General features: G+C 35.9%; 3 protein-coding genes across 3 annotated transcripts; all 3 read left to right on the top strand.

The window, feature by feature from the left end:
• Nucleotides 1–7,723: 7,723 nt before the first annotated feature.
• On the top strand, nt 7,724–8,245 carry LOC114420687. The gene has a single exon (XM_028386518.1). The coding sequence runs from the start codon at nt 7,724–7,726 to the stop codon at nt 8,243–8,245; it is 522 nt and encodes a 173-aa protein (XP_028242319.1).
• Nucleotides 8,246–9,091: 846 nt separating this feature from the next.
• LOC114419671 (probable carboxylesterase 12) lies at nt 9,092–10,671 on the top strand. Its single transcript, XM_028385413.1, has one exon. The coding sequence runs from the start codon at nt 9,366–9,368 to the stop codon at nt 10,278–10,280; it is 915 nt and encodes a 304-aa protein (XP_028241214.1). The 5' UTR covers nt 9,092–9,365; the 3' UTR covers nt 10,281–10,671.
• Nucleotides 10,672–22,344: 11,673 nt separating this feature from the next.
• LOC114419673 (probable carboxylesterase 2) lies at nt 22,345–23,650 on the top strand. Its single transcript, XM_028385415.1, has one exon. It carries the CDS (start codon nt 22,564–22,566, stop codon nt 23,518–23,520), a length of 957 nt encoding a protein of 318 aa, XP_028241216.1. The 5' UTR covers nt 22,345–22,563; the 3' UTR covers nt 23,521–23,650.
• The last annotated feature ends 3,312 nt before the right edge of the window (nt 23,651–26,962 follow it).

The following is a 26,962-nucleotide window of genomic DNA, read 5'->3' on the forward strand; positions in this document are numbered from 1 at the left end:
TCTATACCCCCCAAATACTGGTTAAAGATGTTACTGTCTCTTCTTTAATACGAAACTTGTTGAGTTGTTCTATCCCCGCATCACACCTCACAGTAACAAGATCCAAAAGGTCACGCTCACCCACCATCGGCACGATCTTCTTTGTCACCGCTATTCTTTTGTTTTCCTTCTCCCAATTCTGAAGCAACGATTCATTGACCCGCTACCCCTCAACGCCGTTCCCCACCCTGAATTGGGCAATGGAGTAGGAACAGAGAAGTGAGATCTCCAAAACGGCAAAGCATGATAGCGTCAAACACTTGAGATATCAATGTAAGCAAACCAATAAAATGTTACAAATATATGATTCTCATAAATAATAGATAAATATCATGTATCTTTCTCTTTAGTAGGACTTTTGTTCAGTACATTTTGATTTCTTGAAAAGATGATATAAACAAAATTTTGTTTTTTTAACTATTTTTTTGTCTCTTTACATTCATAATGACTAGAAGTTTTTTTAAAAAATATTTTTTTATCAGGAAAAGAATTAATCCTTTTATAATCACTACTCAAATCGAAACTGTTTTAATTTAATTTAATTACAATTTAGTCATTATTTATTTATTTATTAATTCCTACATAAAATATATGTTTAAGATATTAATTCTTACAGATGGAGCGGGGTATGAAGCCGTAAACCAACAGATAAAGTGCGCCAACGCTAGAGTACTTGGCCTCTTCGTTGTCTTCGGTGGCAACAGTAGGAACCTCACGGAGGAAAAGACATTGTTGAGGCAATTGATGAAGGGGACAATAGCAACCAAGATGTATAGGATGAAGAATGTTAGCAACATAAATGAAGACAACAACAACAAAAGAAATGAAGGCAGGAACAAAGATAAGACCCACAAAGGGAGGCCCAAAATGAACATCACAAGACCCACTTATTTGAGTGACTATGCATAAGTAGAATAACACTAAGAATAAAAAGTGAGTTGTAACAAAATTAGTTAGATTCTAGAAACCATTCTATTAGGAATTTGTTAGTGCACTATGATTTCCACTACCAGATAGTTAATGATTTTTGTAGAAATGGACCTTGCATGGAATGAAAAGATAGAAAAAGAATTTCAGTAGTATTCATTAGTGTAAAAGGAGATCACCTTATCCTTTAAATCAAGGATCTCATCCCTCTGCTCCTATCATTTGGTCAAATCTGCCATGGCCGACCATGCCACCCGTAAGACCATCACCGACTGCCTCAAAGACACCATTTCACGTTTAACCTTCCACCATGACTCATTTTGTGACAAACACACTGACCTCGCCAATAGAGTTTGTTGGAAAAGTGACCTCAGAAATTTTAAGAAGGGGAGGGTGAATTAAGATTTTGTTGACTATTTCTAATTAAAAATTTTCCTTACTTAGATATTCCCTAGATTTAATTACTTCTTTAATTATTAGTTACTTGAATAACAAATAAAGAAAAGTAACCTTAAAGAAATATAAACACAACAGAAAGTAAAAGAGATTAAGGAAATGCAAAACCGGATTTATACTGGTTCGGCCACAACCTATGCCTACGTCCAATCCCCAAACAACCTGTTTGAAATTTTCACTATCCTTGTAAAATCCTTTACAAGCAATGAACCACAAAGGACTTCCTTCCTTTGTGTTCAGTGATTACAACCAAAAAGTTATTCCCACTTCTTGCAATGAACCCCAAGGAACGTTGGTCCTTTGTGTCCAATGATAACAACCAAGAAGTTATACTCACTTCTTGCAATGAACCCAAAAGACGTTGGTCTTTTGTGTCCAGTAATCAACCAAGAAGCAAATCTTGCTTCTTGCAATGAACCCAAGGAACGTTGGTCCCTTGTGTTCAGTGTTTGCAATTAAGAAGACCTTCTCTTGAAAACAGTCATCAAGAGTAAGTCTCTTGAAAAACTTTTTGTAAGAATAGAGGAGAAGAAGAAAATAGAATAGCATAAGTTTTTGTCCAATGAACTTTTCTTGACAAAGCAAGTGTTGAAAAAAACCATTTGATGGCTCTTGAAGAAACCATGTTAATAGCCATTTGATGGTCACATATTTATAGCCATTTGATGGCTCTTGAAGAAACCATGTTAAAAGTTGTGACTTTTGGCGATTTCTTCAAAACCAGTCACTTTAAAAAAGTTGTTACTCTTGGTAATTTCTTCAAAACCAGTCACTTTAAAAATTGTGACTTTTGGCAATTTTTCAAAACCAGCCACTAGTAAAAGTTCTGGCTCTTGATGTTGAGGTTTGAAATCCAACATTCAAAAACCACTGATAATCGATTACACTATTTTGAAAATATTTTTGAACATTACAAGACAATGGTAATCGATTACATGCCCATGGTAATCGATTACTACTTTGTAAATCAGTTATAAAATGTTTTGGGCTTCTGGTAATCGATTACTACCTTATGGTAATCGATTACCAGAGAGTAAAAACTCTGGTAAAAGATATTTCTTGAAAAATTCTCTTGGACAATTTTGTGTTGCTCAATCTTTTCTTTGAAAAATTCTTTTTAACTTACCTTTAACTTACCTTGATGTTTTTTTTTAGGCTCTTGCATATCTTGAGTCTTCTCTTGAATCTTCACTTGAATCTTCTTGATTCTTTAATCTTGTTTGAATGGATCTTTAATAATATTTGGCATCATCAAAATAATCTTGGAAGCTTTGCTTCTACAAAGTTGACACGATCCTTGACTGCCTGAACGACCTCGCCACCTTACAAACCTCTTCTAATTCCCCCTCTCCCCCAACCTAACCTCACGTCAAGCTCAAAATCCTCATATTCGATGGACACGATCCTATGGGTTAAATCTTCAAGGCTACACAATTTTTTGATTACCAAGGGACATCGGAAGAGGAACGAATCACACTTCCGTAACAGATTCATCACATCTTGGAATGACCTTCTTCAGGCTTTGGAATCATGGTTTGCACCGTCATTCTATGACCACCCGAATGGGGTACTCTTTAAACTCTCTCAACACGGTTCTATCAATGATTATTTGACAGAGTTCGAAAGGCTTGCCAATCGAATCATCGGCCTACCACCTTCATTCCTGCTGAGTTGTTTTATTTTTGGCTTATTGCCAAACTTACACTGCGAGGTTTAGGCGTTGCAACCTATTTCTCTACCCCAGGTCACTGCGCTTGCGAAACTCCAGGAAGATAAGTTATTGGACCGACGATGCGGCCAACGTCCTCCATCCTTCCCGGCCAACCACACCACACACCACCACTTTCCCTTCTCCCTCTACTTCCAAACCCTCGTTTGTTCACTGTACCCCTGATGAAATAGCCTTCTGTCGCAAGAAAGGCCTTTGTTACAATTGCGACGAGAAGTGAAACTCGAACCATAGATGCAAAGGTCGTATTCTCCTTTTTATTGCCAACTTGACCCAGATCCCTCGCCTATTTCCTCTCCACCAGAACCCTTAAGCCCCAAATTTGAACTCAAAGCAACCCCTACCTTTCCCACATCAGCCTTAATGCCCTCTCCAGCCTAACGACGCTCGAGACATTTCAGATTCATGGCTCAATCAACCATGCTCGTTTAACGATGTTGACTGATAGCGGGAGTACTCATAAATTCATACAACCCAGAGTGGTTCGATTCTTGAACCTCCCCACTCAAGAGACATCTCCTTTGCGCGTTATGGTTGGCAACGGCTTTGTGTTGGACTACCGCTAGTTTTTCCCCGCCACCGTCCTGTATCTTCAAGGTCACACATTCACGGTGGCCCTCCACGTGCTTCCTATAAGCGGACCTAATGTCATTTTAGGTGTAGAGTGGCTAAAGATCTTGGGCCCAATTATTACTCACTACACCAGTTTCATTATGCAGTTCACCCATCTGGGACTTCCAGTGGAACTTCAGGTGGACGTTGCATGTGGGCCCATTTACATTTCAACTCAATAGGTTTCCCTTCAAAACCACTCTACTTCAGCCCTATTACATTTGTCTGTAATATTGATACCCAAATTCGAACCACCTTTAGAACCCATTCACCCAATACCCACCATCCAATCTATCCTCAACAAATTTGCTTCCATCTTCAACCACCCTACCCAATTAACACCACCCTGACAAATAGACCACCGTATTGCCCTCCATCCTTCTGCCTCCCCAGTGAACGTTCGACCGTATGGTTATCCTTATTTTCAGAAAGTCAAAATCAAGAAAAGAGTATCAGAGCTTCTCAATTCAGGCCTCATTCGTCCCAATTGTAGTATGTTCTCTTCTCTGGTGTTGCTTATTAAGAAAAAGGACGACAGGTGGTGAATGTGCGTTGACAATCGTGCACTTAATTCAATCACGATTAAAGATTGTTTTCCAATGCTGACAATCGATGAATTCTTAGATGATCTCAGCTACGCCTCGTGCTTTTCCAAACTTGATCTTTAGTAAGGATTTCACCAAATTTTAATAGTGGCCGACAATATCGAGAAAACCACATTCTGCACCCACCAAGGTCATAATGAGTATTGCGTAATGCCATTTGGTCTCTGTAATGCCCCATCGACCTTCCAGGGAACAATGAACTCCCTTCTCCAACCATTCTTGCGCAAATTCACTGCGATGTTCTTCGACGACATTCTTATGTATAGCGATACCTTGCCGTCCCACCTCGAACACTTGGAAATGGTTTTTGACACCTTATTGTAAGGGCAATTTTATCTCAAGCGCTCCAAGTGCTTGTTTTCTCAGAGGAAAATGGAGTACTTAGGCCACATTATTTTTGGTAATGGTGTAGAACCTGAATAGTCCAAAATCACTACAATGCTAGAATGGCCTATACCCAACACTTAAAGGGAATTACAAGGTTTTCAGGGCCTTATCGGCTTCTATCGTAAATTCATCAGAGGTTATGCATCCATTGCCTCTCATCTCACTTCACTTTTGTGGAAGGATAAGTTCGCTTGGACACCGAAATCACAAAAGAGCTTTGATTGTCTTAAGGATGCAATGACCAAAGCTCCGGTCCTGACCATCCCAGACTTCTCTTTATCCTTTATTTTGGAAACAGACGCCTCCAACAGTGCCATGGGGGTCGTTCTAATGCAATAAGATCATCCCATAGCTTTCTTCAGCAAACAGCTCAGCCCCCATCTACAACAAGTTTCCACTTATGTGCGTGAATTGCATGCTATGACTACAGCCATTCGGAAATAGCGACATTATTTACTTGGCCATCCATTCACCATCATCACAAATCACCAGAGTTTAAAAGACTTGATGTCTTAAGTGATTCAGACCCCAGAGCAACAATACTACCTCTCGAAATTGCTTGGCTACGAGTACAAGATTCAGTATCGGTCTGGATCTTCTAATGTTGTCATAGATGCGTTATCTCAAATTGAGATGCCCCGAGATATCCAAATGTTCCTCCTATCCATACCGAATTTCGTATTCATGGACCAACTCCATCAGGCTCTTTTCGACAACCCTGTCTTCCAAGAGAAGTTACAGTCAACAATGGCTAACCTTTCTTCCTACCCGGACTTCAAGATGCACAATGGGTTGATTATGTAAAAAGGTAGCATATGGTTGGATTCTGCTAATCCTTTTATCCAAGCTCTATTAATGGAATTCCATAATGCCCCATTGGAGGTCACCTGGGCGTTACCAAAACTCTCCACCGACTTCAGTCCAATTTCATTTGGGATCATATGAGGCGTGATTTTAAACTTTTTGTGAGACAGTGTCACACCTGTCAACAAATCAAACACATTTCCTAGCGTCCCACCGGACTTCTGCAACCTCTCCCCATTCCTTCCGAGGTTTGGGAAGATCTGTCTTTGGATTTTATCACCCACCTTCCAAGTTCACAAGGGTTCACGGTTATCTTAGTGGTGGTCGATCATTTTTCGAAAGGTGTCCACCTGGGAGCTCTCCCACCCAAATTCACGACTTTCAAAGTGGCTACACTATTCTTAGAGATAGTTTGCAAAATGTTGGATCAAGTGGCCTCGGAATAATTAAGAAGAGAGATTGAATTAATTATGAAAGTGTCTTGACTAATTAAAAAATTTATCCTTCTTAATATTACTATATTCAATTAGGTTTTACTACTGAGTTATGAGAAAGTAAAGAACAGAAATAATAACTTAGACAAAAGTAAAGTGGAAATAAAAAGTACACAGCAGAAAAGTAAAGAGTGTAGGGAAGAAGAAAACAAACACAAGTTTTTATACTGGTTCGGCAACAACTCGTGCCTACATCTAGTCCCCAAGCAACCACCGGTTCTTGAGATTTCCAATAACCTTGTAAAATCCTTTACATGCAAAGATCCACAGGGGATATACCCTCCCTTGTTCTCTTTGAACAACCATGTGGATGTACCCTCCACTTAAACTGATCCACAAGAGATGTACCCTCTCTTGTTCTCAGTATTACAGCCCAAGTAGATGTACCCTCTACTTGTATCATAAAGGATGTACCCTCCAATGTGTTAAGACAAAGAATTCTTAGGCGGTTAGTCCCTTGAATCTTTGTAAGGGAAAACAAAAGATATCTTAGGCGGTTAGTCCTTTGAAATCTTTTGTTTAAAGGGAAAAGAAAGAATCAAAAGAATTCTCAGGCGGTTAGTCCTTTGAAATCTTTTAGCAAGAGGAAGAGGGAATGAAGAAAAAGAATAGCACAATTTTTTGACCAATGAACTTTTCTTAAATAAAGAAAGTATTAAACAAAAACTCTTAGAAGAATGCTTTGGATGAATGAAAGAAATTTGAAAGTTCTCTCTTTAAAATTCGTGCCATGGCCACATATTTATAGCCATTTGATGGCTCTTGAAAAAACAAGTTAAAAGTTGTGACTCTTGGCAATTTCTTCAAAACTAGTCACTTTTTAAAAGTTGTGACTCTTTTGAAAACTAGTCACTTAAAGATTGTGACTTTTGAAAAAATCTTCAGAAACAAGTCACTTTAAAAATTGTGACTTTTGGTAATTTATTTTTCAAAATAAGTCACTGGTAATCGATTACCATCATAGTGTAATTGAGTACACATCAATAGATGTGACTCTTCATGTTTAAATTTGAAAATCAAAATGTTTAGAAACACTGGTAATCGATTACAAGTATTGTGTAATCGATTACACAAGTTTAAAATGATTTGAAAATATTTTATCACAAGTTGTGACTCTTGAAATTTGAAATCTAACGTTTTAAAATATTGGTAATCGATTACATGCTTATGGTAATCGATTACAGCTTTGTAAATCAGTTTGAGAAGAATGTTGGCTACTGGTAATCGATTACTGCCTTATGGTAATCAATTACCAAAGAGTAAAACTCTTTGGTAAAGATTTTTCTTTTTGAAAAATTCTCTTGATCAAAATTGTGCTATTCAATATTTTGAAAAAAATCTTATTATACTTATCTTAATGATTCTTGAAGTTCTTGCATATCTTGAGTCTTCTCTTGAAACTTCACTTGAATCTTGATTCTTGATTGAACGACTCTTTGATTCTTGAAACTTGTTTGACTCTTGATTCTTGACTTGAGTATTTGGCATCATCAAAATAAACTTGGAAAGCTTTGCTTCGACACAAAATTCATGGTATTCCACGAAGCTTAGTCTCAGACCGCGACCCCATATTCATTGGTGCTTTTTGGAATGAATTATTCAAGATTTTCGGCACCTCTTTGCGGATGAGCACCGCATATCACCCTCAGATAGACGGGTAAATAGAGGTGATGAACCAAGTGATTGAACAACACCTTTGTTCTTTTGTTCATCCACGACCCACTTATTGGCACAAGTTCTTGGCCTTTGCGGAGTGGTCCTGTAACACTTTGTTCCATTCCAACACAAGAAAGACACAATATGAAGCCACCTATGGCAAACCCCCTCCCTCTATACCTCACTATATCGTGGGGTCATCCACGAATGAGGTTGTTGATTCCCTGCTCGCCACAAGAGAGGTCATTCATGAATTGCTTAAGTGTCGCCTCCTCACAGCCCATGAGAAAATGAAGAAACACTCAGATATCAAGCGCAAGGACGAAGAATTTGGTATTGGACATTGGGTCTATGTTAAACTCCGCCCTTATCGCCAAATATCGGTTACTAGTGTCACACATAATAACAAGCTCGCCAAGTGCTTCTACAACCCTTCTGAAATTGTTGAACGAATCGGGAAAGTAGCTTATTGTCTTCGGTTGCAACTCAAAGATCCACCCTGTGTTTCACTGTTCGATGCTCTTCCCACACCATGACCCACTTGTTCGTGATTCAAACCCTTTGCCTCCTTATGCTATCGATAACCACCCGGTGTTGGAATCATTGTCTATCTTATCTTCCAAAATGGGTGAGACCTCAAATCCCCCGACCCGCTTGGTATTAGTTCAATGATGTGGTCTATCCCCCGAGGAAACTACGTGGGAGGAATGAGACAAGCTGCATCAACTTTACCACCTTGAGGACAAGGTGATTTTCTCATAGGAAGGTATTTTTAGCATAAGAAATGAGGACAACAACAACAAAAATGAAGGTAGCAATAAAAAATGAGACCCACTGAGAGAGGCCCAAAAGGAACATTAGAAGACCTATTTATCCGTGTGACTATGGATAAGTAGAATAGCACTAAGAATAAAGAAAGAGTGAGCAGTAACAGAATCCGTTAGAAATGATTTTGGAAACCAGTATTTGGGATTTTTAGATGGAGATTATAACACATTTAACCTCTATACAAACCAGTAAAAGTATGTTGATCTCCGTTAAAGTTTGAGAAAAGGTGACATGATATTTTAAATGATGTGACTCTTTATGATTGTGGGACAGAAAAATGAGAGAGAATTTAAATTTTAATCACTTATTATATGATATTTTTTTCTTTATTTAGTTTGAATTAAAAAAAAATATTTTATATTTCATCATCATATTATATATCACATTATTAAATACTATGAAAAGTCTCCCCCTTTTTCCTCCTTCCATGCCTAAAATGACGTAGATTCAACACCTTTCCATCCACTATTGATTTTAAACTGTTAAGACAAGTATTTTTTTTCTTCTTTAAAACTGTAATTAAAATGAAACAGAAGCAGTAGCTAGTGCAATTTAAAGTACTATGTAGTAATAAAGTTAATTGTTTGACGGTTAAAACAATGGTGAGTAACGTTAACACTGGCAAAGGCAAGATGATTCAGACGTATGGATTGGTGTATGCTTCAGGAAGGAGTTAAACCGTTCATTATGGTCTTGTCTTCCCCCAACAACCGTTTCCTTCTCTTTTATTCATGACACACCACACTCTCTCTCACATCTTCCATCTCCTCCATCTTTCTCACACTTTTCTCCCACATCACAATCACATCATTACGTTGCATTAATACAATGGACCAAACAACCGCCGCTGCCAACGAGGTTGTCCGCGAGTTCCCCGGCCTCCTCCGCGTCTACAAAGACGGCCGCGTCGAGCGCCTCCTCGGCACCGAAACCACCCCTCCCGGCACCGACCCCGGCACCGCCGTCCAATCCAAAGACGTCACCATCAACGCCGAAACCGGTGCCGGCGTCCGCCTCTACCTCCCTCCCACCGCCGCCGCCCAAAAACTCCCCCTTTTGATCTACATCCACGGCGGCGCCTTCTGCGTCTGCACCCCCTACAACCCCGCCTACCACCACCACCTCAACGCCCTCTCCGCCGCCGCCAACGTCGTCGTCGCCTCCGTCCACTACCGCCTCGCCCCAGAGCACCCCCTCCCCGCCGCATACGACGACGCCTGGGAGGTCCTCCAGTGGGTCGCCGCCTCCGACCCGGAGCCCTGGCTCAACTGCCACGCCGATCTAAGCACCGTCTTCCTCGCCGGCGACAGCGCTGGAGCCAACATCGCCCACAACACCGCCATGCGAGGCACCACACAAGGCTTCGGAAATTTAACCCTCAAAGGCATGGTCTTGCTTCACCCATACTTCGGGAACGATAAAAAAGACGAGCTTCTGGAGTATCTATACCCTACCTACGGAGGGTTCGAAGACTTTAAGATACATTCTCAGCAGGATCCGAAACTGTCGGAACTGGGATGTCCGAGGATGCTGATCTTCGTGTCGGAGAAGGATTTTCTGCGTGACAGAGGGTGCAGTTATTACGAGGCGCTGAGGAAGAGTGGGTGGATGGGGAAGGTGGAGATGGTGGAGTTCGAGGGCGAGGACCACGTGTTTCATTTGCTCGACCCCACTAAGGATAAATCTGTGGACCTCGTTAAGCAGTTCGTCGCTTTCATCAAGCAAATCCCCGCGCACTGTTGATTAATCCATTTAATTTTATTATAGTTAGATTAAGAAGCCATAATATATGATCAACGTTGTTGTTGTTGTTATGCTTTCGTTATTACTTCGGTTTTGTGAGTACTTTGTACTATCTAGCTTTGGAAGGATATGGAGTTACGTGAATTTGTGTAGGAACTATAGGAGTGATTTTGTCTGTGACTCTCTGTGTTCTTCTTCATCTGATCTGATACACTAAGTCAGACTTTTATTTCCAAATTTCAATCATCTTGTTCTGTGTTCTCGTCAGAATTCAAGTGCATAGAGAAATGGGCAAATGGCGTCGCTCAATCTGTCCAGGTTCTGTTTGTCGTTTCATATTGAATAATTGCTTCTGTCAGTTCTGTGTTTCAAAATTTCAAATTCTTATATATTTTTAAAAAACTCTCTGTTAGTATTATTTGTTTTATTGTAGTATTTTTTTATATAAAATACTTCACTGTAGAACTGGTATTGCACCCGTGTAAAGTGTAATGGTCTTCGTGTTTTGTTTTACGCATATTCCATTCATATACAGAAAATCAATCAATGACGTATTATTGGTATGAAAATATTGGGTCTTCCAGAAGATTTTTGACATATTAGTATATTTTATTGTTGTTTTAAAATGAATATAACTCCATCAATAACATGCGTGTATAACCATCATTCTAGCACATTTTTCCACTAAAACTAGCATTCTATTGGTTACAATCACTCGCTATTGACTTCCTATGGCTGTTAGTTCTATGCTCAAATGTTCCCAACACTACATTAGGCTCCAAGTATAAGGAACTTGTGTTACTTCCATCCCTAAAATTTCTGAATATAAGACTTTAATTAATTACATCTTTTAAAAAAATGGTTCATTTTACAAAGTTGAAGAAGGTTAGAGAATAGAGGTTCAAAAATTTGTGGCAAATTCTCTGTTTATTGTGACGATTTTTAACTACAACCAAATCTTGTTTTGGATTAAAAAAATGATACATTATAATTTTATGAAAAAAATAGAAAAAAAATTTGCAAGAAAGAAATTTGAACATTACGGATTTTACTTGGTCATAAATTTTTTAAGCCAAATTACCAATCCTATCATGGTTCAAATTAAATTTAAACTTTTATGGGCCAATCCATTAGATCCCGTCACCTGTATTGGGTCAGTCCACATTGAGTCGAATAGCTCATTTTGTTACCTGGGTTTTTCTTTGTGTGCCCAATAAATTGCTGGTACACCAGCATAACAGGCACAATTCCAATTTTGTTTTTCCCTAAAATTGATATGGATTTTGAATCTGTAAGTTTAATACGGATTGGTGTCTCATACGGATTAAATATGGATTGTCAATCCGTATTGGACTTAGATATTGCTAGTCCGTATAGGATTTACATATTCGCAATCTGTATCAATTTTACAGAAGGAAAAAATTGAAGTTGCGCATGTTGTGATGGGTGTACCAGCAATTTGCTGGGTGCACAAAGAAAAACCCTTGTTACCTATATAGACGGGCGTGATACTCTTCAAAGGACTTCGATTGCATAGGGTAAAGTGTTTTGAATTGTGTTTGTTAAGGGATGAAGGTGACCCATAAACATAAAGAAGTAGGAGCAATCTTCCTTTGGGCCCATATGAATTAAAAACAATTTTTTGTCGGGAATTGCTAAGGACACCCAACGTTTTGTTAATACACCCAATAGAAGATGTACAACTCCAATTTTATCCTTTCGTAAGCCTGATATAGATCGCCAATCCATATGGGCTTACGGATTGCCAATCCGTATTGGACCTACGGATTGCCAATCTGTAGGCCTAATACAGATTGACAATCCATATCAAACTTATGAAAGGGTAAAATTGGAATTACACATCTTCTGCTGAGTGTACCAGCAAAACTCTGAGTGTCCCTAGCAATTCCCATCTTTGTCATTTCAAGTTTTCTATAAAGAATGCAACCCATTGTTTTTCCATTTTTTCTCTTTCTTTAGTGGTATCTGATTATTTGAAAAAACCAAATACTGATAATCTCTAGGAAAACCAAAAAAATATGTTTTTTTTTATCCTAATTCTAATTCAAAATGAAAAATTACCTAAACACTTCATAAATTTTTACGAGTATTTTTTTCAGAGAAAAGTTATTTGTTTTGGTAAATCACACGGCTTCCATGAGACATGCGAATATTACACTATTTTCTCCTCTTATGTTAAAATATACTATTTAGTCTGCTTAACTTTCTTTAACACCAAGTAAATTACTCTTTTTTCTTAAGAAATGCAAGTATTACATTGTTCCTCATGTTAAAATATAAAATTGACTTTATTTAATTTGATAACACTAAAAAATATTCTTTAAAAAATTCTAGAATATATTTTTTATTAATGTTTATAAAAAATATATATATTTTGAATTTTTAAGGACTAAATTTTATTTAATACATTAATAACATTGATGTAGTGTGTGTATATATTGCTTCTCTACATATACATTATTTAACTAAATAACTTTATACTTGTAATAATTCTATTTTACCTAATACGTGGCTACTAAGAAAATCCCGAACATCTTCCCATGGGGGACAATGTGTAGTCAGAGCAGATCCAGTAACGTATTAAAGGGAATTAAATTTTTTTTGTTTGATGGTATAAATGTCTAACTTTTAATATGTAATAATTTTTTTAAAAAATATTTACTATTTTTATAGAATTTCAAGACGTGATGGAGGTCGTGAAGAATGGCGTAGCAGCGGAACCAGCAGAACACGCTACTGAGGTGGTGACTGGTGAGGAATGCATACAAGGATAGCAAGAAGAAGGATGCGAAGGCAATATTCTTCCTGCATCAGAGTGTAGATGATGTGAATTTCAATCTGATCTCGAAGGCGACTTCAGCGAAGCAGGCTTGGGATAAACTTGAGAAATGTTATGCTGGTGGAGATCGAATCAAGAAGGTGAAACTTCAAGTGTTGCTGCGACAGTTTGACTTGATGACGATGGAAGAGAATGAGAAGATTGCTAACTTCTTTGCACGAGTAAAGGTAGTCACCAATCAGATGGCTACACAAGGTGAGATTCTAACTGATGGAAAAATTTGTGAGAAAATTACTCATCTCTGTTGGAAAAATATGATTATATAGTATGTGCAATTAAGGAATCCAAGGAATTAAGTGAAATGGTTTAGAAGAATTGCAAAGTTCACTAGAAGCTAGAGAGCTTAGATTGCTAGAGAGAAATAAGCAAAAAATTGTTGAACAAGAATTCTGGTGACAGTAACAGAGGAAGAAGTGATTTTAGAGGAAGAGGTCGTGGTAGGAACAATAGAGGAAGAAGTGACTATATTTCTAGTAGTGGAAGAGGCCAGAATAATGTTGAAAATAAACCTGATCAGTCGTAGAGAGGCAGGGGCAAAGGCTACTATCGAAGTGGTAGCAATGGTAGAGGAAGAGGTGGTAGAAAAAGGTTTGATAAACAGAACATCCAATGTTATAATTGTGATAGATGGGGACACTTTGCATATGAGTGTTATGCGAAGAAAGATTCCCAAGGTGATGAGGCAAATCTTGCCAAAGGTGATGATGAGGAAAATGAGCTCGTGGTATCTTGACACAGGATGTTCTACACATATGTCTGGTCATAAAGAATGGCTTGTTAACTTTGATTCAAGCAAGAAAAATAGAATCAAGTTTGCTGATGGTAGAGCCATGCTAGCAGAAGGAGTTGGAAATGTGATGATCAAGATGCCGAATGGTACACAGTACTGCTTATCAGGTGTATTTTATGTACCTAGACTGGAGAGCAATTTGCTCAGTCTAGGACAATTAGTGGAGAAAGGCCATAAGGTGATTATGGAAGATAAAAAACTTAAACTGTTTGATTTAGGTGACAAAAATAGTTTGATATTTGATGTTTCTATGTCTTGAAATAGGACATTTAGAGCCAATCTTGAAGCACTTTGCCATAAATGCCTAGCTGCAGTAGTGAGTGAAGATGATTGGGTGTGGCATCACAGATATGGTCACTTGAATTTTAGAGACTTGCATGACTTGAATACTCACAACATGGTTAGGGGATGCCATTGATAAATGTACCAAAAGAATTATGTAAAAATTGTGTTGAGTCTAAAAAGCACAGAGAGCCTTTTAAGAAATTTGTTGAAACTAAGGCAAGAGAAAAGCTTAAAGTGATATACTTTGATGTGTGTGGCCCAATGCAGTGTGAATCTCTTGGTGAGAGTAGATACTTTGTATCATTCCTAGATGATTTCACTAGGAAGATGTGGGTGTATATCTTGAAGATAAAGAGTGAAGTGCTAGGAGTATTCAAGAAGTTCAAGAGAATGGTTGAGAGACAAACTGGTTTCTTGATAAAAACTATAGTCACTGATGGAGGAGGAGAGTATACTAGCAATGAATTTGATGAATTCTGTGAACTAGAAGGTATTGTGCATGATGTGACACCTCCCTACACTCCCCAACATAACGGTACAACAGAAAGAAGAAATCGAACAGTGATGAATATGGTCAGATGCATGCTTAATGGAAAGAAGCTACCAAAATTTCTTTGGGCAGAGGTTGTCTCCACTGTAGCGTATGTGCTAAACCGAAGCCCAACAAAAAGGCTCAATAAAATCACGCCTGAAGAAGCATGGTCTGGACGCAAACCAGTGGTTAGTCATTTTAAATTTTTTGGCTCTATTTGTTATAAACATGTGCCTGATCAGTTGAGAAAGAAGTTAGATAGCAAAAGTGAGATAATGATACTGTTGGGTTATCATGCCATTGGTGGTTACAAATTGTTTAATCCACTAACCAAAGAAGTGCTCGTGAGTAGAGACGTGGTAGTTGATGAATCCAAGGACTGAAATTGGGATAAAGAGATGGTAGAGAAGCCTACAAAAGTTGTGATTGAAGCTCCTATTGATGAGCCAAGTGATTCTTCTGCTGTAGTAATTGATGACAGTGACCAAGGAGGAGTAAGGAAATCACAGAGAGCTAGATAAGTCTCTAGCAGGTTACAGGATTATGAATTGATACATGATTCAACAATAGGGGAGGAAGGTGAGCTAGTACAATTAGCTCTATTTTTTGAATCTGAATTAGTGAGCTTGGAGGAAGCAATGAATGACACAAAGTGGATTGATGCTATGAAAGAAGAGCTGAAAGCTATTGAAAAGAATAATACATGGCAACTTGTGCCTCTGCCTGATAAGAAAAAACCTATTGCAGTAAAGTGGGTTTATAAGGTAAAAAAGAATCCAAAAGGAGAGATTTCCAAGTATAAGGCCAGGCTAGTGGCAAAGGGATTCTTGCAAAAGGCTGGCACTAATTTTAATGAGGTGTTTGCACCTGTTGCAAGAATGGAGACAGTGAGAATTATTACTGCTATAGCAAGTCAAAAAGGGTGGCATATGCACCATATGGATGTGAAATCAGCCTTCTTGAATGGTCCTCTAGAGGAGGAGGTTTATGTGAGTCAACTACCTGGGTTTGAAATAAAAGGAAGTGAAGAGAAGGTGTACAAATTGAACAAGGCTTTGTATGGCTTAAAGCAGGCGCTTAGAGCCTGGAACAGGCGCATTGATGGCTTTCTAATGAAGCTTGGATTCCTCAAATGCACAACTGAGCATGGTTAAAGAAGGAACAAGTGATAGCTCTCTCCTCATGTGAGGTAGAATACATTGCAGCTGCTATGGCAGCTTGTCAAGCTCAGTGGCTTGACAATATTTTTGGTGAACTGAAGATGAAGGAAAAGGGTGCTATTACATTGATGATGGACAATAAATCTGCCATCAATCTAGCTAAACACCCAGTTACTCATGGGAGGAGCAAACACATAGAAACACGATTTCATTTCCTTAGAGAGCAAGTGACAAAAGGCAAACTAAGTGTTGAGTATTGTCCAACTACTGTGCAAGTAGCAGACATATTCACCAAACCATTGAAGATTGATCAGTTCAAAGAGTTAAGGAGCAGATTGGGAGTGATTGAAGTGTGGTGAAGATCTCTGTTAAGTGCTGTAAGGGTGTTGTAGCACCAGAATAAGTGCTATAGCACCATATATGTGATTTGTTGTTTTTCTTTTACTATTATTGTAATGTTGAGTTTAAGTGATAGATACAGAATTAAAGGAGAGTATTAGAGAAAGGGATAATTCTGTCTATACTAATATAAGTAGGGGGAATAATTGTAATTTCACAATAGGAGAGTTTGCTATGGGATAAATACTGTGTAATTTCAATTTTCACAAGATATGAAATTCCGTTATTCTGTTTTTTTTCTCCATCTCTTTCTTGCTCATCTTCTCCACTTTTCTTGGTGAGTTTGTGTGTGTGATTCAAGTTTCCATTGCTTGATTTGTGCTAGATTAATGTTTTAGATCCAATAGTTAATACAAGGAGTTGCTCGAGAAGTGTGGGTGACACGGTGTTGTGGAGGTTATGGAGAGGCCAAAAGAGAAGGTCACGTGTTTCATTTGTTGAATCAGGATTTTGACAACGCTGTCTCTTTGCTCGATCGAGTTGCTTCCTTCATTAACAACTGTGAAGGATGTTGTTAGCCTGTTATACGTGTATCCAAAACTTTGTAATTTGCACATAAACTTGTTGACACCCTTTGGTTTACTTCCAGTTATGAGAATCTGCATTCTGTGTTATGTTTTTCTTTTCATAAGTACAAGATATACAACAGTTCACTATAATACTCAACCAATTAGGCTTTACTACTAAGTTATGAGAAAGTAAAGAATAGAAACAATAACTTAGACAAAAGTAAAGCAGAAATAAAAAGTACACAACGGAATGATAAAGAGTGTAGGGAAGAAGAAAACAAACACAAGTTTTTATACTGGTTCGACAACAACCCATGCCTACATCCAGTCCCCAAGCAACCACTGGTTCTTGAGATTTCCAATAACCTTGTAAAATCCTTTACAAGCATAGATCCACAAGGGATGTATCCTCCCTTGTTCTCTTTGAACAACCAAGTGGATGTACCCTCCACTTGAACTGATCCACAAGAGATGTACCCTCTCTTGTTCTCAGTATTACAACCCAAGTAGATGTATCCTCTACTTGTACCACAAAGGATGTATCCTCCAATGCGTTAAGACAAAGAATTCTTAGGCGGTTAGTCCCTTGAATCTTTGTAAGGGGAAACAAAAGATATCTCAGGCGGTTAGTCCTTTGAAATCTTTTGTTTAAAGGGAAGAGGAAGAATCAAAAGAATTCTTAGGCGGTTAGTCCTTTGAATCTTTTGGCTAGAGGGAGAAGGAAGAATCAAAAGAATTCTCAGGCGGTTAGTCCTTTGAATCTTTTGGCTAGAGGGAGAAGGAAGAATCAAAAGAATTCTCAAGCGGTTAGTCCGGAAGAATCAAAAGAATTCTCAAGCGGTTAGTCCTTTGAATCTTTTGGCAAGAGGGAGAAGGAAGAAAAGATAACACACTTTTGTTTTCTGCAGAATTTCCACTTGCAAAAAAACAAAGTTTAGAAAGCTTTTTGGCAAAGAAAAAGCAATGGGCAATGGTTAGAGAAAGATTGTGAAAAAGGATTGTTTGGAAGGATATCATATATCTTATGAACATGTGCCAAAGTCATGCTTTTATAGACTCTTCATGTCTGGTCAAGGAAGAGTTATGACTTTTGAGAAAACCATGTTAAGAGTTATAACTCTTAACTTTTTCTTTAAAACTAATCACTGGTAATCGATTACCACAAAGGTGTAATCGATTACACAATGTATTTTATAAAAAGTTGTGACTCTTCACAATTGGATTTGAATTCCAATGTTCAGATTCACTTGTAATCGATTAATAATATAGTGTAATCGATTACACTATTTGAAAATCATTTTGGAACGTTATAAATCATTTGAAAACATTTTGAAAACCAAACTGGTCACTGGTAATCGATTAGTGATAACTGGTAATCTATTACCAGAGAGTAATTACTCTGGTAACTTAGAAAATTTGAGAAAATTCTTTTTGTAAAACAAAACTGTACTATTTGGTTTTTGAAAAATTCTTTTAATACTTATCCTATATGAAGTCTTGACTTGTTGCTTCTTGATTTCTTCTCTTGAATCTTGAATCTTGGATTGGATTCTTGATGCTTGATCTTGAAGTCTTGAATCAATCACTTGGGCTTTTGGCATCATCAAAATTGTTTGGTTCATCATCATGAAGCTTGCTTCTACATGAACTACATATTCTTTAACCGGACTTTAGTACACAACCCCTACAATATTGGCATTCAATTAGGTTCTAATCAGTGATAGCGCGTTACACGGCCTTGCGCTTGTATCTTGTTTTGTGAGTGTCACTTAGAAATTAACTCATATCTCACAGTCACAGCCCCACCACCACACTCACTAGGTGAATCCTCAAAGAGTGGGTTGTGACCCTCACCCTTACAATAATTGTCATTGGATTCATTAAGAAGTATTTTTATACACCAAAAATACACATATGTAAATACCTCAACCTTAATATTGCCACAATTTATAATACACCTCGTCATAGGAATGAGAAACAGAACAACTCAGCCAAATTTCATTTTGGTGTACTTTAGTCAACAAACAATTTCGTTGTTACTCGTTGAACTCCATTCATGGGATCACCAATCACACGGAGATGGGTGTCCATTGTTGTAACTAAATAATGGGCTTTAGACCCATTCCCCTCGACGACTCAAGTACTTGTTGACATGTCAACCTTTTTGTAAGCGGATCCGCAATATTATTTTCTGACCTGACAAAGTCAAGAGAAATGCACCATGAGAAATCAAATTTCTTATAGACTTATGTCTCACTCTTAAGTGTCTTCTTTTTTCATTAAAATTTTGCTTGTCACTTTAGATATAGCAATTTGACTATCACAATGCATTGGAATTGGAGGTATACGCTTATTCAACAATGACAAATCACATAATACATTTTTAAGAAATTCAACCTCACTAGTAGCAGTATTTAAAGCAATAATTTTTGCTTTCATGTGAAATAATAATTTGTCTAGTAGATTTTCATGATACTGCACAACCAGCTAAAGCAAAGACATAACCACTTGTCAATTTTATTTCATCGAATCAGAACTTCAATTTTGTATCACTAAATCCCTCAATTACTTTCCAATCTACCAACTGCATGTGCAATATTAGACAGGCCTAGAGAAGTTTGTCAAATACAACAATGAACCGATACTTTGAGAATATTTATGTGAAGAAATTCATTTACTCAAATTTTTCTTTAACTTGATGGATGAGTCATAAGGAGTAAAAGCATGTTTCGCATCAAAATAATTAAGCTTCTTCAATAGCTTTTCAATATAATAAGATTGGGTAAAAGTCATGCCATCATTTTTCTTTATAAGCTTATTTCCCAAAATCACATCTACACAACCAAGATCTTTCATATCAAAATTTCTAGACAAGAAAAACTTCACATCATTTATGAAATGCATATTACTATCAAATATCAATATGTCATCCAGATACAAATATAAAATGACACATCCATTATCATTAAATTGTTTCACACACACACATTTATCACTATCATTAATTTGAAAATCATACGAAAGAACAACTTGATCAAACTTTTTGTGTCATTGCGTTGGAGCTTGTTTCAAACCATATAAAGATTTAACAATTTATTTTTCAAGGAAAAACATTTTCAAAGAAAAGATGTCATAATAGTATCATTAGAAATTTCAGACACTTATGAATTAACAACTACGAATTTATAAGTAATATTATGTAAAGAATATCCAACAAAAATACAAATAACATTTTTTTTTGTCAATTTTCCTTTTCTTGTTAATAGGGATGTTAACTTTTACTAGACACCCCACACTTTAAGATATTTCAGATTTGGTTCTCTTTTTCTCCATAACTCATAAAGATTTTTTTTTTTTAAATTATAAGATACCATATCAAGAAAATGACATACAAAATATAAAGCTTCACTAAGTGTTCATTTTATTGCTTTTTGTGTTGTATTCTCACATGTTTATTATTATTACAGCAAGAAGCTACATATATAGAGGCAACCAGTCACTAACATGTAACAACAAAATACTTGCAGCAATAACAATAACATTAAAAAAAAAACAAACAAACATCCTAATTTTAAAGACCTGTAACGTTCAAAGGAGAATTTGACGAAGTAAAAGATATTTTTCTAACATATAGGAATGAAATTAGAAGTATGCTTTTAGTTTTTCACATAAACTAACTCTAAAAGCATTTTCTCTTCAAAACCATCATCAATAAAGAAAATATATTTTAAATTTCAAATTATAAGAAAATATTTTCAACAATCTCTCACTAATTTAAAATTTAAGGAAATGAGATAGCATAATAAAACATTTTTAATAAAGCATAATACATTATGTCTTCATCCATTAATTTTTCAGACTTACTAAAAGGGGAGTCAATCATATTCATGACAAATATTTTGGTAAAATAAAATGCTACTGCAGAAAAGACTATGCCAGAAAAAAGTAGATCTAAGACTGTTAGAAAATAAAATAAAAAATGAAAGAAATAAATAAAAAGAAAATGCAAAACCTTTAATTTAATAACAAAATAACAGTAACAAAATCAATTTAATTGACACCACATAAATCAACAATGCACTATATCATACAATAAGCACAAAGAAAATAAATTAGGAGAAGAAAGATATAGCCTGGGTTAAAGCGCGTAAACATTATCCTTAGAGAGAAAACGCCCCACTGCACTGGTAAGAAAATTTGATTGCGCTCCTTTCCCAACCTGTTGGTTCCGATCATGTGCAACGAAAGGATCCCCAAACCTTTTGAACACCAATGTTATTGCTCTCAAGAAATAAGTTTTTTTATAGGAAAAGAAAGAGATTTTTTTTGGGGAGGAAGAAACGAGACTGTCTCTGCTTGTGCCTTTTTTAGAAATGAGGGAAGAGATATATATAGGCATTTATGCAACAACCAAATATGACTGGAAAAGAAAGAGAATTTTTTTTGGGAGAAAGAAACGAGACTGCTTGTGTCTTTTTTAGAATTTTAGAAATGAGGAAATAGATATATATAGACACTTATGCAACAATAAAATATGACCATTGGAAACCAGTTGTCAAAACAAACGTAACAAACTAGTTGACTCATTAAAACAAAATCTTAAGAAACTCTAAAATATATATTTTATTTTATAAAATAAAATTAATATAAGTAATATATATTTATAAATTTTAAATTAAAACGTAAATATTTACCAACAATTCTCCCCATCCATCTCTTCACGTTCAAATGTTGCATATAGGCTTTTAGTATTGGAGGCAAATAGGTGACTAATAACCCAGTGATAATGAAATATAAAATGGATACAGTTTAGTTTGCATTGCATTTGGTATCATAATAACCAGCTATTTGTATGTATATAAATTAAACTTTTAAAAAATTATAAATAAATTTTAGGTTTAAATACAATTTTGATCTCTCTATTTTACTCAATCCATAATTTTTATCATTCTATTTTAAAATTAAGGCATTTGATCTCCATATTCTAGAAAATCCGTAATTTTAGTTCTCGGGTTTTAGAAAATCTATAATTTTGTTTATGTTTTATTTCTTACTTTATAATCAATTAAATTATTTCTTAATGGTATTTTAAATGAATATGTTAGGTTTAAGGTTCAATTGAACAAAAAAAAAAATTAATTAAAATTATATTTTTTTTAAAAATAAGAAGATTAAATATCTCTAATTTAAAATAAAATGAATAAAATCGAATAATTTTTAAAATAAAAAAACCAAATATCTTAATTTTAAAATAAAAACACCAAAATTACACATCAAACAAAAAAAAAGAGATAATAATTACATTTAAAAGACTAAATCTTATATAAGTATTTTTTTTTTCTTCTCTCTCTATCTTTTTTCTAATTCCAATCCACCAACAAATGAGGATGTTTATCATTATTCTTTACACACGTTTGTTTCTCTTTCTATTTATCTCATTTTTTATGTGCATAAAATGCAGTTCACAAACATTTAACCGACCAATTACTTCCCTTTGCCTTTATAAAAAGGTGATAGAGTATTGATTGGGACTAGGGGAGTGTTTAGAAGACGATATGGTGCCCAATTTTCAGTGGACACCAACCACCGGCACTGAAATATCTTAACGTCCCAACAAAACCAAACTACCCATCAGTTGAAAAACTTGATTACCCATCCCTCCCCCTTAAATCACATAACCCTCTTCTAATCCCTTCTCACAAACTCAAAAAACCCTTACAGTACTTTATACCACCCTCATCAACTACTATGGATTCAACAACTTCCACAGAAAGTGAAGTAGCCTATGACATCCCACCCATCCTCAAAGTCTACAAAAACGGTCGCATAGAGAGGCTCGCAGGCTTCGAGGTTGTTCCTCCGGGTCTCGACCCCGAAACTAACGTGGAATCGAAAGACGTCGTAATCGCCGAAAAAGACGGCGTATCCGCCAGGCTTTACATTCCGAAAACCACTTACCCACCAACGCAAAAGCTTCCTATTTTAGTTTACTTCCACGGCGGCGCCTTCATAATTGGAACACCGTTTTCTCCGAACTACCACAACCTACTCAACAACGTTGTTTCAAAGGCTAATGTGATAGGCGTTTCCGTCCACTACAGGAGGGCACCGGAGCACCCGGTTCCCATTGCCCACGAAGATTCGTGGAGTGCCCTCAAATGGGTCGCTTCCCATATCGGTGGAAACGGTGTTGAAGAGTGGCTGAACAAATACGGGGATTTTGAGAAAGTGTTCGTTGCCGGCGACAGCGCCGGCGCCAACATCGCGAGCTATTTGGGCATTCGGGTCGGGTTAGAACAGTTACCTGGTTTGAAGCTAGAAGGGGTTGCTTTGGTGCATCCTTATTTCTGGGGCACGGAGCCGCTGGAGTGTGAGGCGGAGCGGGCAGAAGGCACTGCCAAGGTGCACCAGTTGTGGCGATTTACGTGCCCCACCACGACGGGATCCGACGACCCGATTATCAACCCGGGTCAGGATCCGAATCTGGGGAAACTGGCCTGTGGGAGAGTGCTTGTTTGTGTGGCGGAGAAGGATTTGCTGAAGGACAGGGGTTGGCACTACAAAGAGTTGCTTCAGAAGAGTGATTGGCCTGGAGTTGTGGACGTGGTTGAGACTAAGGACGAGGATCACGTGTTTCATATGTCGGATCCGAATTGTGACAATGCTAAGGCTTTGCTTAACCAGATTGTTTCCTTTATCAAATAGAATTGAATAGTTTAATGTGTGCTCTATCTTGTCTATTGTGTTTTACTTATCGTTTTTAGTTTTCAGTGTAGTAGTGTATGCATTCTATCTTATATCGTATCGGGTTAAAGTTGAATAGTTAATTGATTCACATTATTAATTTGCTATCATATGAAGACTTTCATTGTTATTATCAAGCGCTGCCAATTCACAAGTATGAAATTTACAACAATGCCATTTAGTACATGGAAATTCTCACTAAATTAAGGGTAGTTTGAATTAGGATTTTAAATGACTTTTGCATAATAAATTCTATGGATTTTAAAAGATTTTGTGAGTATGTAACAATTTTTAAGATTTTTATTATTTGAATTTTGTAGTTTAGATTTTAATAAATTTATAACACATAAATTCAAAATTATAAGAGTTTATAAAAAAATTGAGAATGTGTAAATTTTTCTTTCACTCACAAAAATCCACCAACTTTCAATATCTTTACTTTTTCATGAAAAATAAATAAGTGAGTCATGTAATTCTTTTTTATCCTATTTGATTCAACTTTTGAACACCATAAATCCTATTCAATTAACAATTGAAACTAGAAAATTAGATTTTCGTTATTGCAAGTGTTTTTTTTTTACAACAAATGATTTTTTTTAAAAGGCAAAACAAAATATAGTACCGATTATAAAAAACAACATTCACAAGTCATGAGTAAAGACACAATCCAGGACATAGACATATCTACCATGAGGAATACAAGGTTCCTGGTTGAGTTTCAGCTTTGTACAATAACAACTTCTGTGAATAAATTTTAATAGATTAGATGAGTTTCAGATAACTCGGTCTACCATTGCTAAAAATGATAAGTTTGCGAACCTTTCTAGTGTTGAAACAAACCCCAATTTGAGTATATAACTGAGAATAATTGTATTTGTATTAATAATGAAAAGTTGAATAAGTCACAACCAGTGTCATAAACAACCGCATATACAAAAAGATAGAGTCTCCGTGGGCCAAAATGCCTACATGTCCATAATACATAGCAAATGAAGTGCATGACAATGACAACGGTAAAAACATGCTTTTATTGAAGATTATCAAGATATTGAAGGTTATGAAGTTGTATCTGAATGTCTATATTGTCTTCAAGAAAGAGAAAATGCATTAAGAGTAATGAGAGGAAAAAGAAAAAAAAAATGAATGGAGGAAGTCTCAAGATTTTTTGTGGAATTGTTTGATGTATATTTTCTTTTGAAAAGTCACATGAAATCCATACTAAAAAAGAATCCATCAAAATCTTTATATTTTTTAATACTATGAGACTTTTTTTAAGTTATCAAAATTTTTAATTAAATATCATTGAATTTTTTTGTACTTCTAATAAAATCCTAATTGCAATTTTTAAAAGTCTTGATTAAATACCTCAAGACATGTTTTATATATAAAAGTATTTTAGAATTCTTTAAAATCGTAATCCAATATAACTCTAAGTTATTTAGATAAAATTTCAAAATGTTGAAATAATTCTTTTAATTTTAATAACTTATTATCTTTTTTGAATGCAATAAATTATTATCTTAATAACTAACACAATGTTTCTTTTTTAATTTATATTATAAGAGAATGCTAAAAATTTAAAATTTTATTAATATTGTTTAAAATCATTTTTTAATAATAGCACGGAAATAACGTAAGAAAGTCATTTTTGAAAGAGAAAGAGAGTAATATTTGAATTTATTTTTAATAATTTATCATCTTAAAAGTAGGATTTTTTTTTTAAATTTTGTATTGTAAAATAAGGCTAAAAATTTGAAAATTTATTTATATTTTTTAGAATCATTCTTTTAATAAACGTATACTTTTTTTAACATTTAAATAATATATAGCACGAAAAGAACGTACAGAGTAGCGATGATGAATTGATGATTGTCCATTGTCATGTGCATGTGAGATGCGTGAAAAAATAGACAAAAATATTTTCAAATAAAAAAATTAATATAAAGAGATTTCAAATAAATTAATGTAGTGAGGTAAAACTAATAAAATAGAGAAATTTAGTAATGAATTTATGAACTAACTTATAAGTTATTTGAAATAAATTATATGTGAAACTAAGGTTAAGTAATTAAAATAATTACTATTAGAAACTTAGGCTTTAATATTGCTATATTTACATCAGTTTTAAAAAATCATGTTGTTTGATAATTGTTAACATCGATTTAGACTAGATATATGTTGTGGTTTTGTCCAAATTAAATTTGTTTGAGTGTTTTGTTCTTGCGTTCACAATGACTCAACCAAACCTTCTCCGATTTCAAGGAACCTCTTGAGGAAAACCCTCTCTGACTTCAATCCTCCACTGCGGTGCTTGTGAATCCCTCCGCGACTTGAAATCCTCTACGACAACACTTCTGAATCCCTCCATGGTAGCGCTTTAAGTCCATTGGTTGCTGGCACAGTGTGAACCAACTGCTATTCTGAATCTCTCTCTCTCTTGGTAAGTTTGTGTTTTGGAGTTTTTATCTGCTCGCTTTATCTGCAATATCTTCTTTGCTTTGATACTTTGATTATGCATCCTCTTCTACTCACTTTATTTGCAATATCTTCTTTGCTTCCACTTTGTCGTTCGTAGCCATCCTCAATGTTGAAGTTATTTGTGATGATGGTAAATTAACATTATAGAACAATGCATCAGGAAAAACAAAGAGCATGCATCAAATAAACTTATGTTGAAATTAACTATATGAATCTTTAGCTAAAAGCGTTTGAAAGAATATAACTTCGTGTCCATTTCATTAGCAAAATTATGGTTATATACCACCATTACAAGAGAGATCCTAGGCTATAATAAGGAAATTAAGTATACACATGAGAGATCTTAGGCTATAATAAGGAAACTAATTATACAGCAGATCACTATTATGACTAGATACAAAAATATATTAACATATATTCTAACATACCCCCGCAGTCGAAGTAAGAGGTTGTCGTATGCAGAGACTATTACAAAAATCCTCAAATAGAACCAAGGAAATGCCCTTTGTAAAAATATCTGCAATCTAATAATGTGATGGGACATGTAAGACTCAAACTTCCCCACAAGTAACCTTTTGGCGAACAAAGTGAATATCCATCTATATATGTTTAGTGTGTTCATGTTGAATAGGATTTCCAGAGAGATATATTGCACTAACAATATCACAATATACCAAGGTAGTTTTCTGAATAGGACAATGAAGCTCTAGAAGAAGGTTTTGTAACCAACAAGACTTAGAAACCACATTGACAATGCCTCGATATTTTGCCTCCGCACTATATTGTGACAATGTAGCTTGTCGTTTGGCGAACCAAGAAATTAAATTATCACCAAGAAACACACAATAACCCGATGTAGAGCGTATGGTATACGTACACCCTCCCCAATCAACATATGTATAAGAGAGAAGAGTGGATGTTAAAG

Source organism: Glycine soja, chromosome 7 (genome assembly GCF_004193775.1).
Source record: "Glycine soja cultivar W05 chromosome 7, ASM419377v2, whole genome shotgun sequence".
NCBI classification, from domain to species: Eukaryota; Viridiplantae; Streptophyta; class Magnoliopsida; order Fabales; family Fabaceae; genus Glycine; species Glycine soja.

Excerpts from the sequence above, each read along its gene's own strand:
- LOC114420687 (XM_028386518.1), top strand. The coding sequence starts at position 7,724 with ATGAACCAAGTGATTGAACAACACCTTTGTTCTTTTGTTCATCCACGA.
- LOC114419671 (XM_028385413.1), top strand. The coding sequence starts at position 9,366 with ATGGACCAAACAACCGCCGCTGCCAACGAGGTTGTCCGCGAGTTCCCC.
- LOC114419673 (XM_028385415.1), top strand. The coding sequence starts at position 22,564 with ATGGATTCAACAACTTCCACAGAAAGTGAAGTAGCCTATGACATCCCA.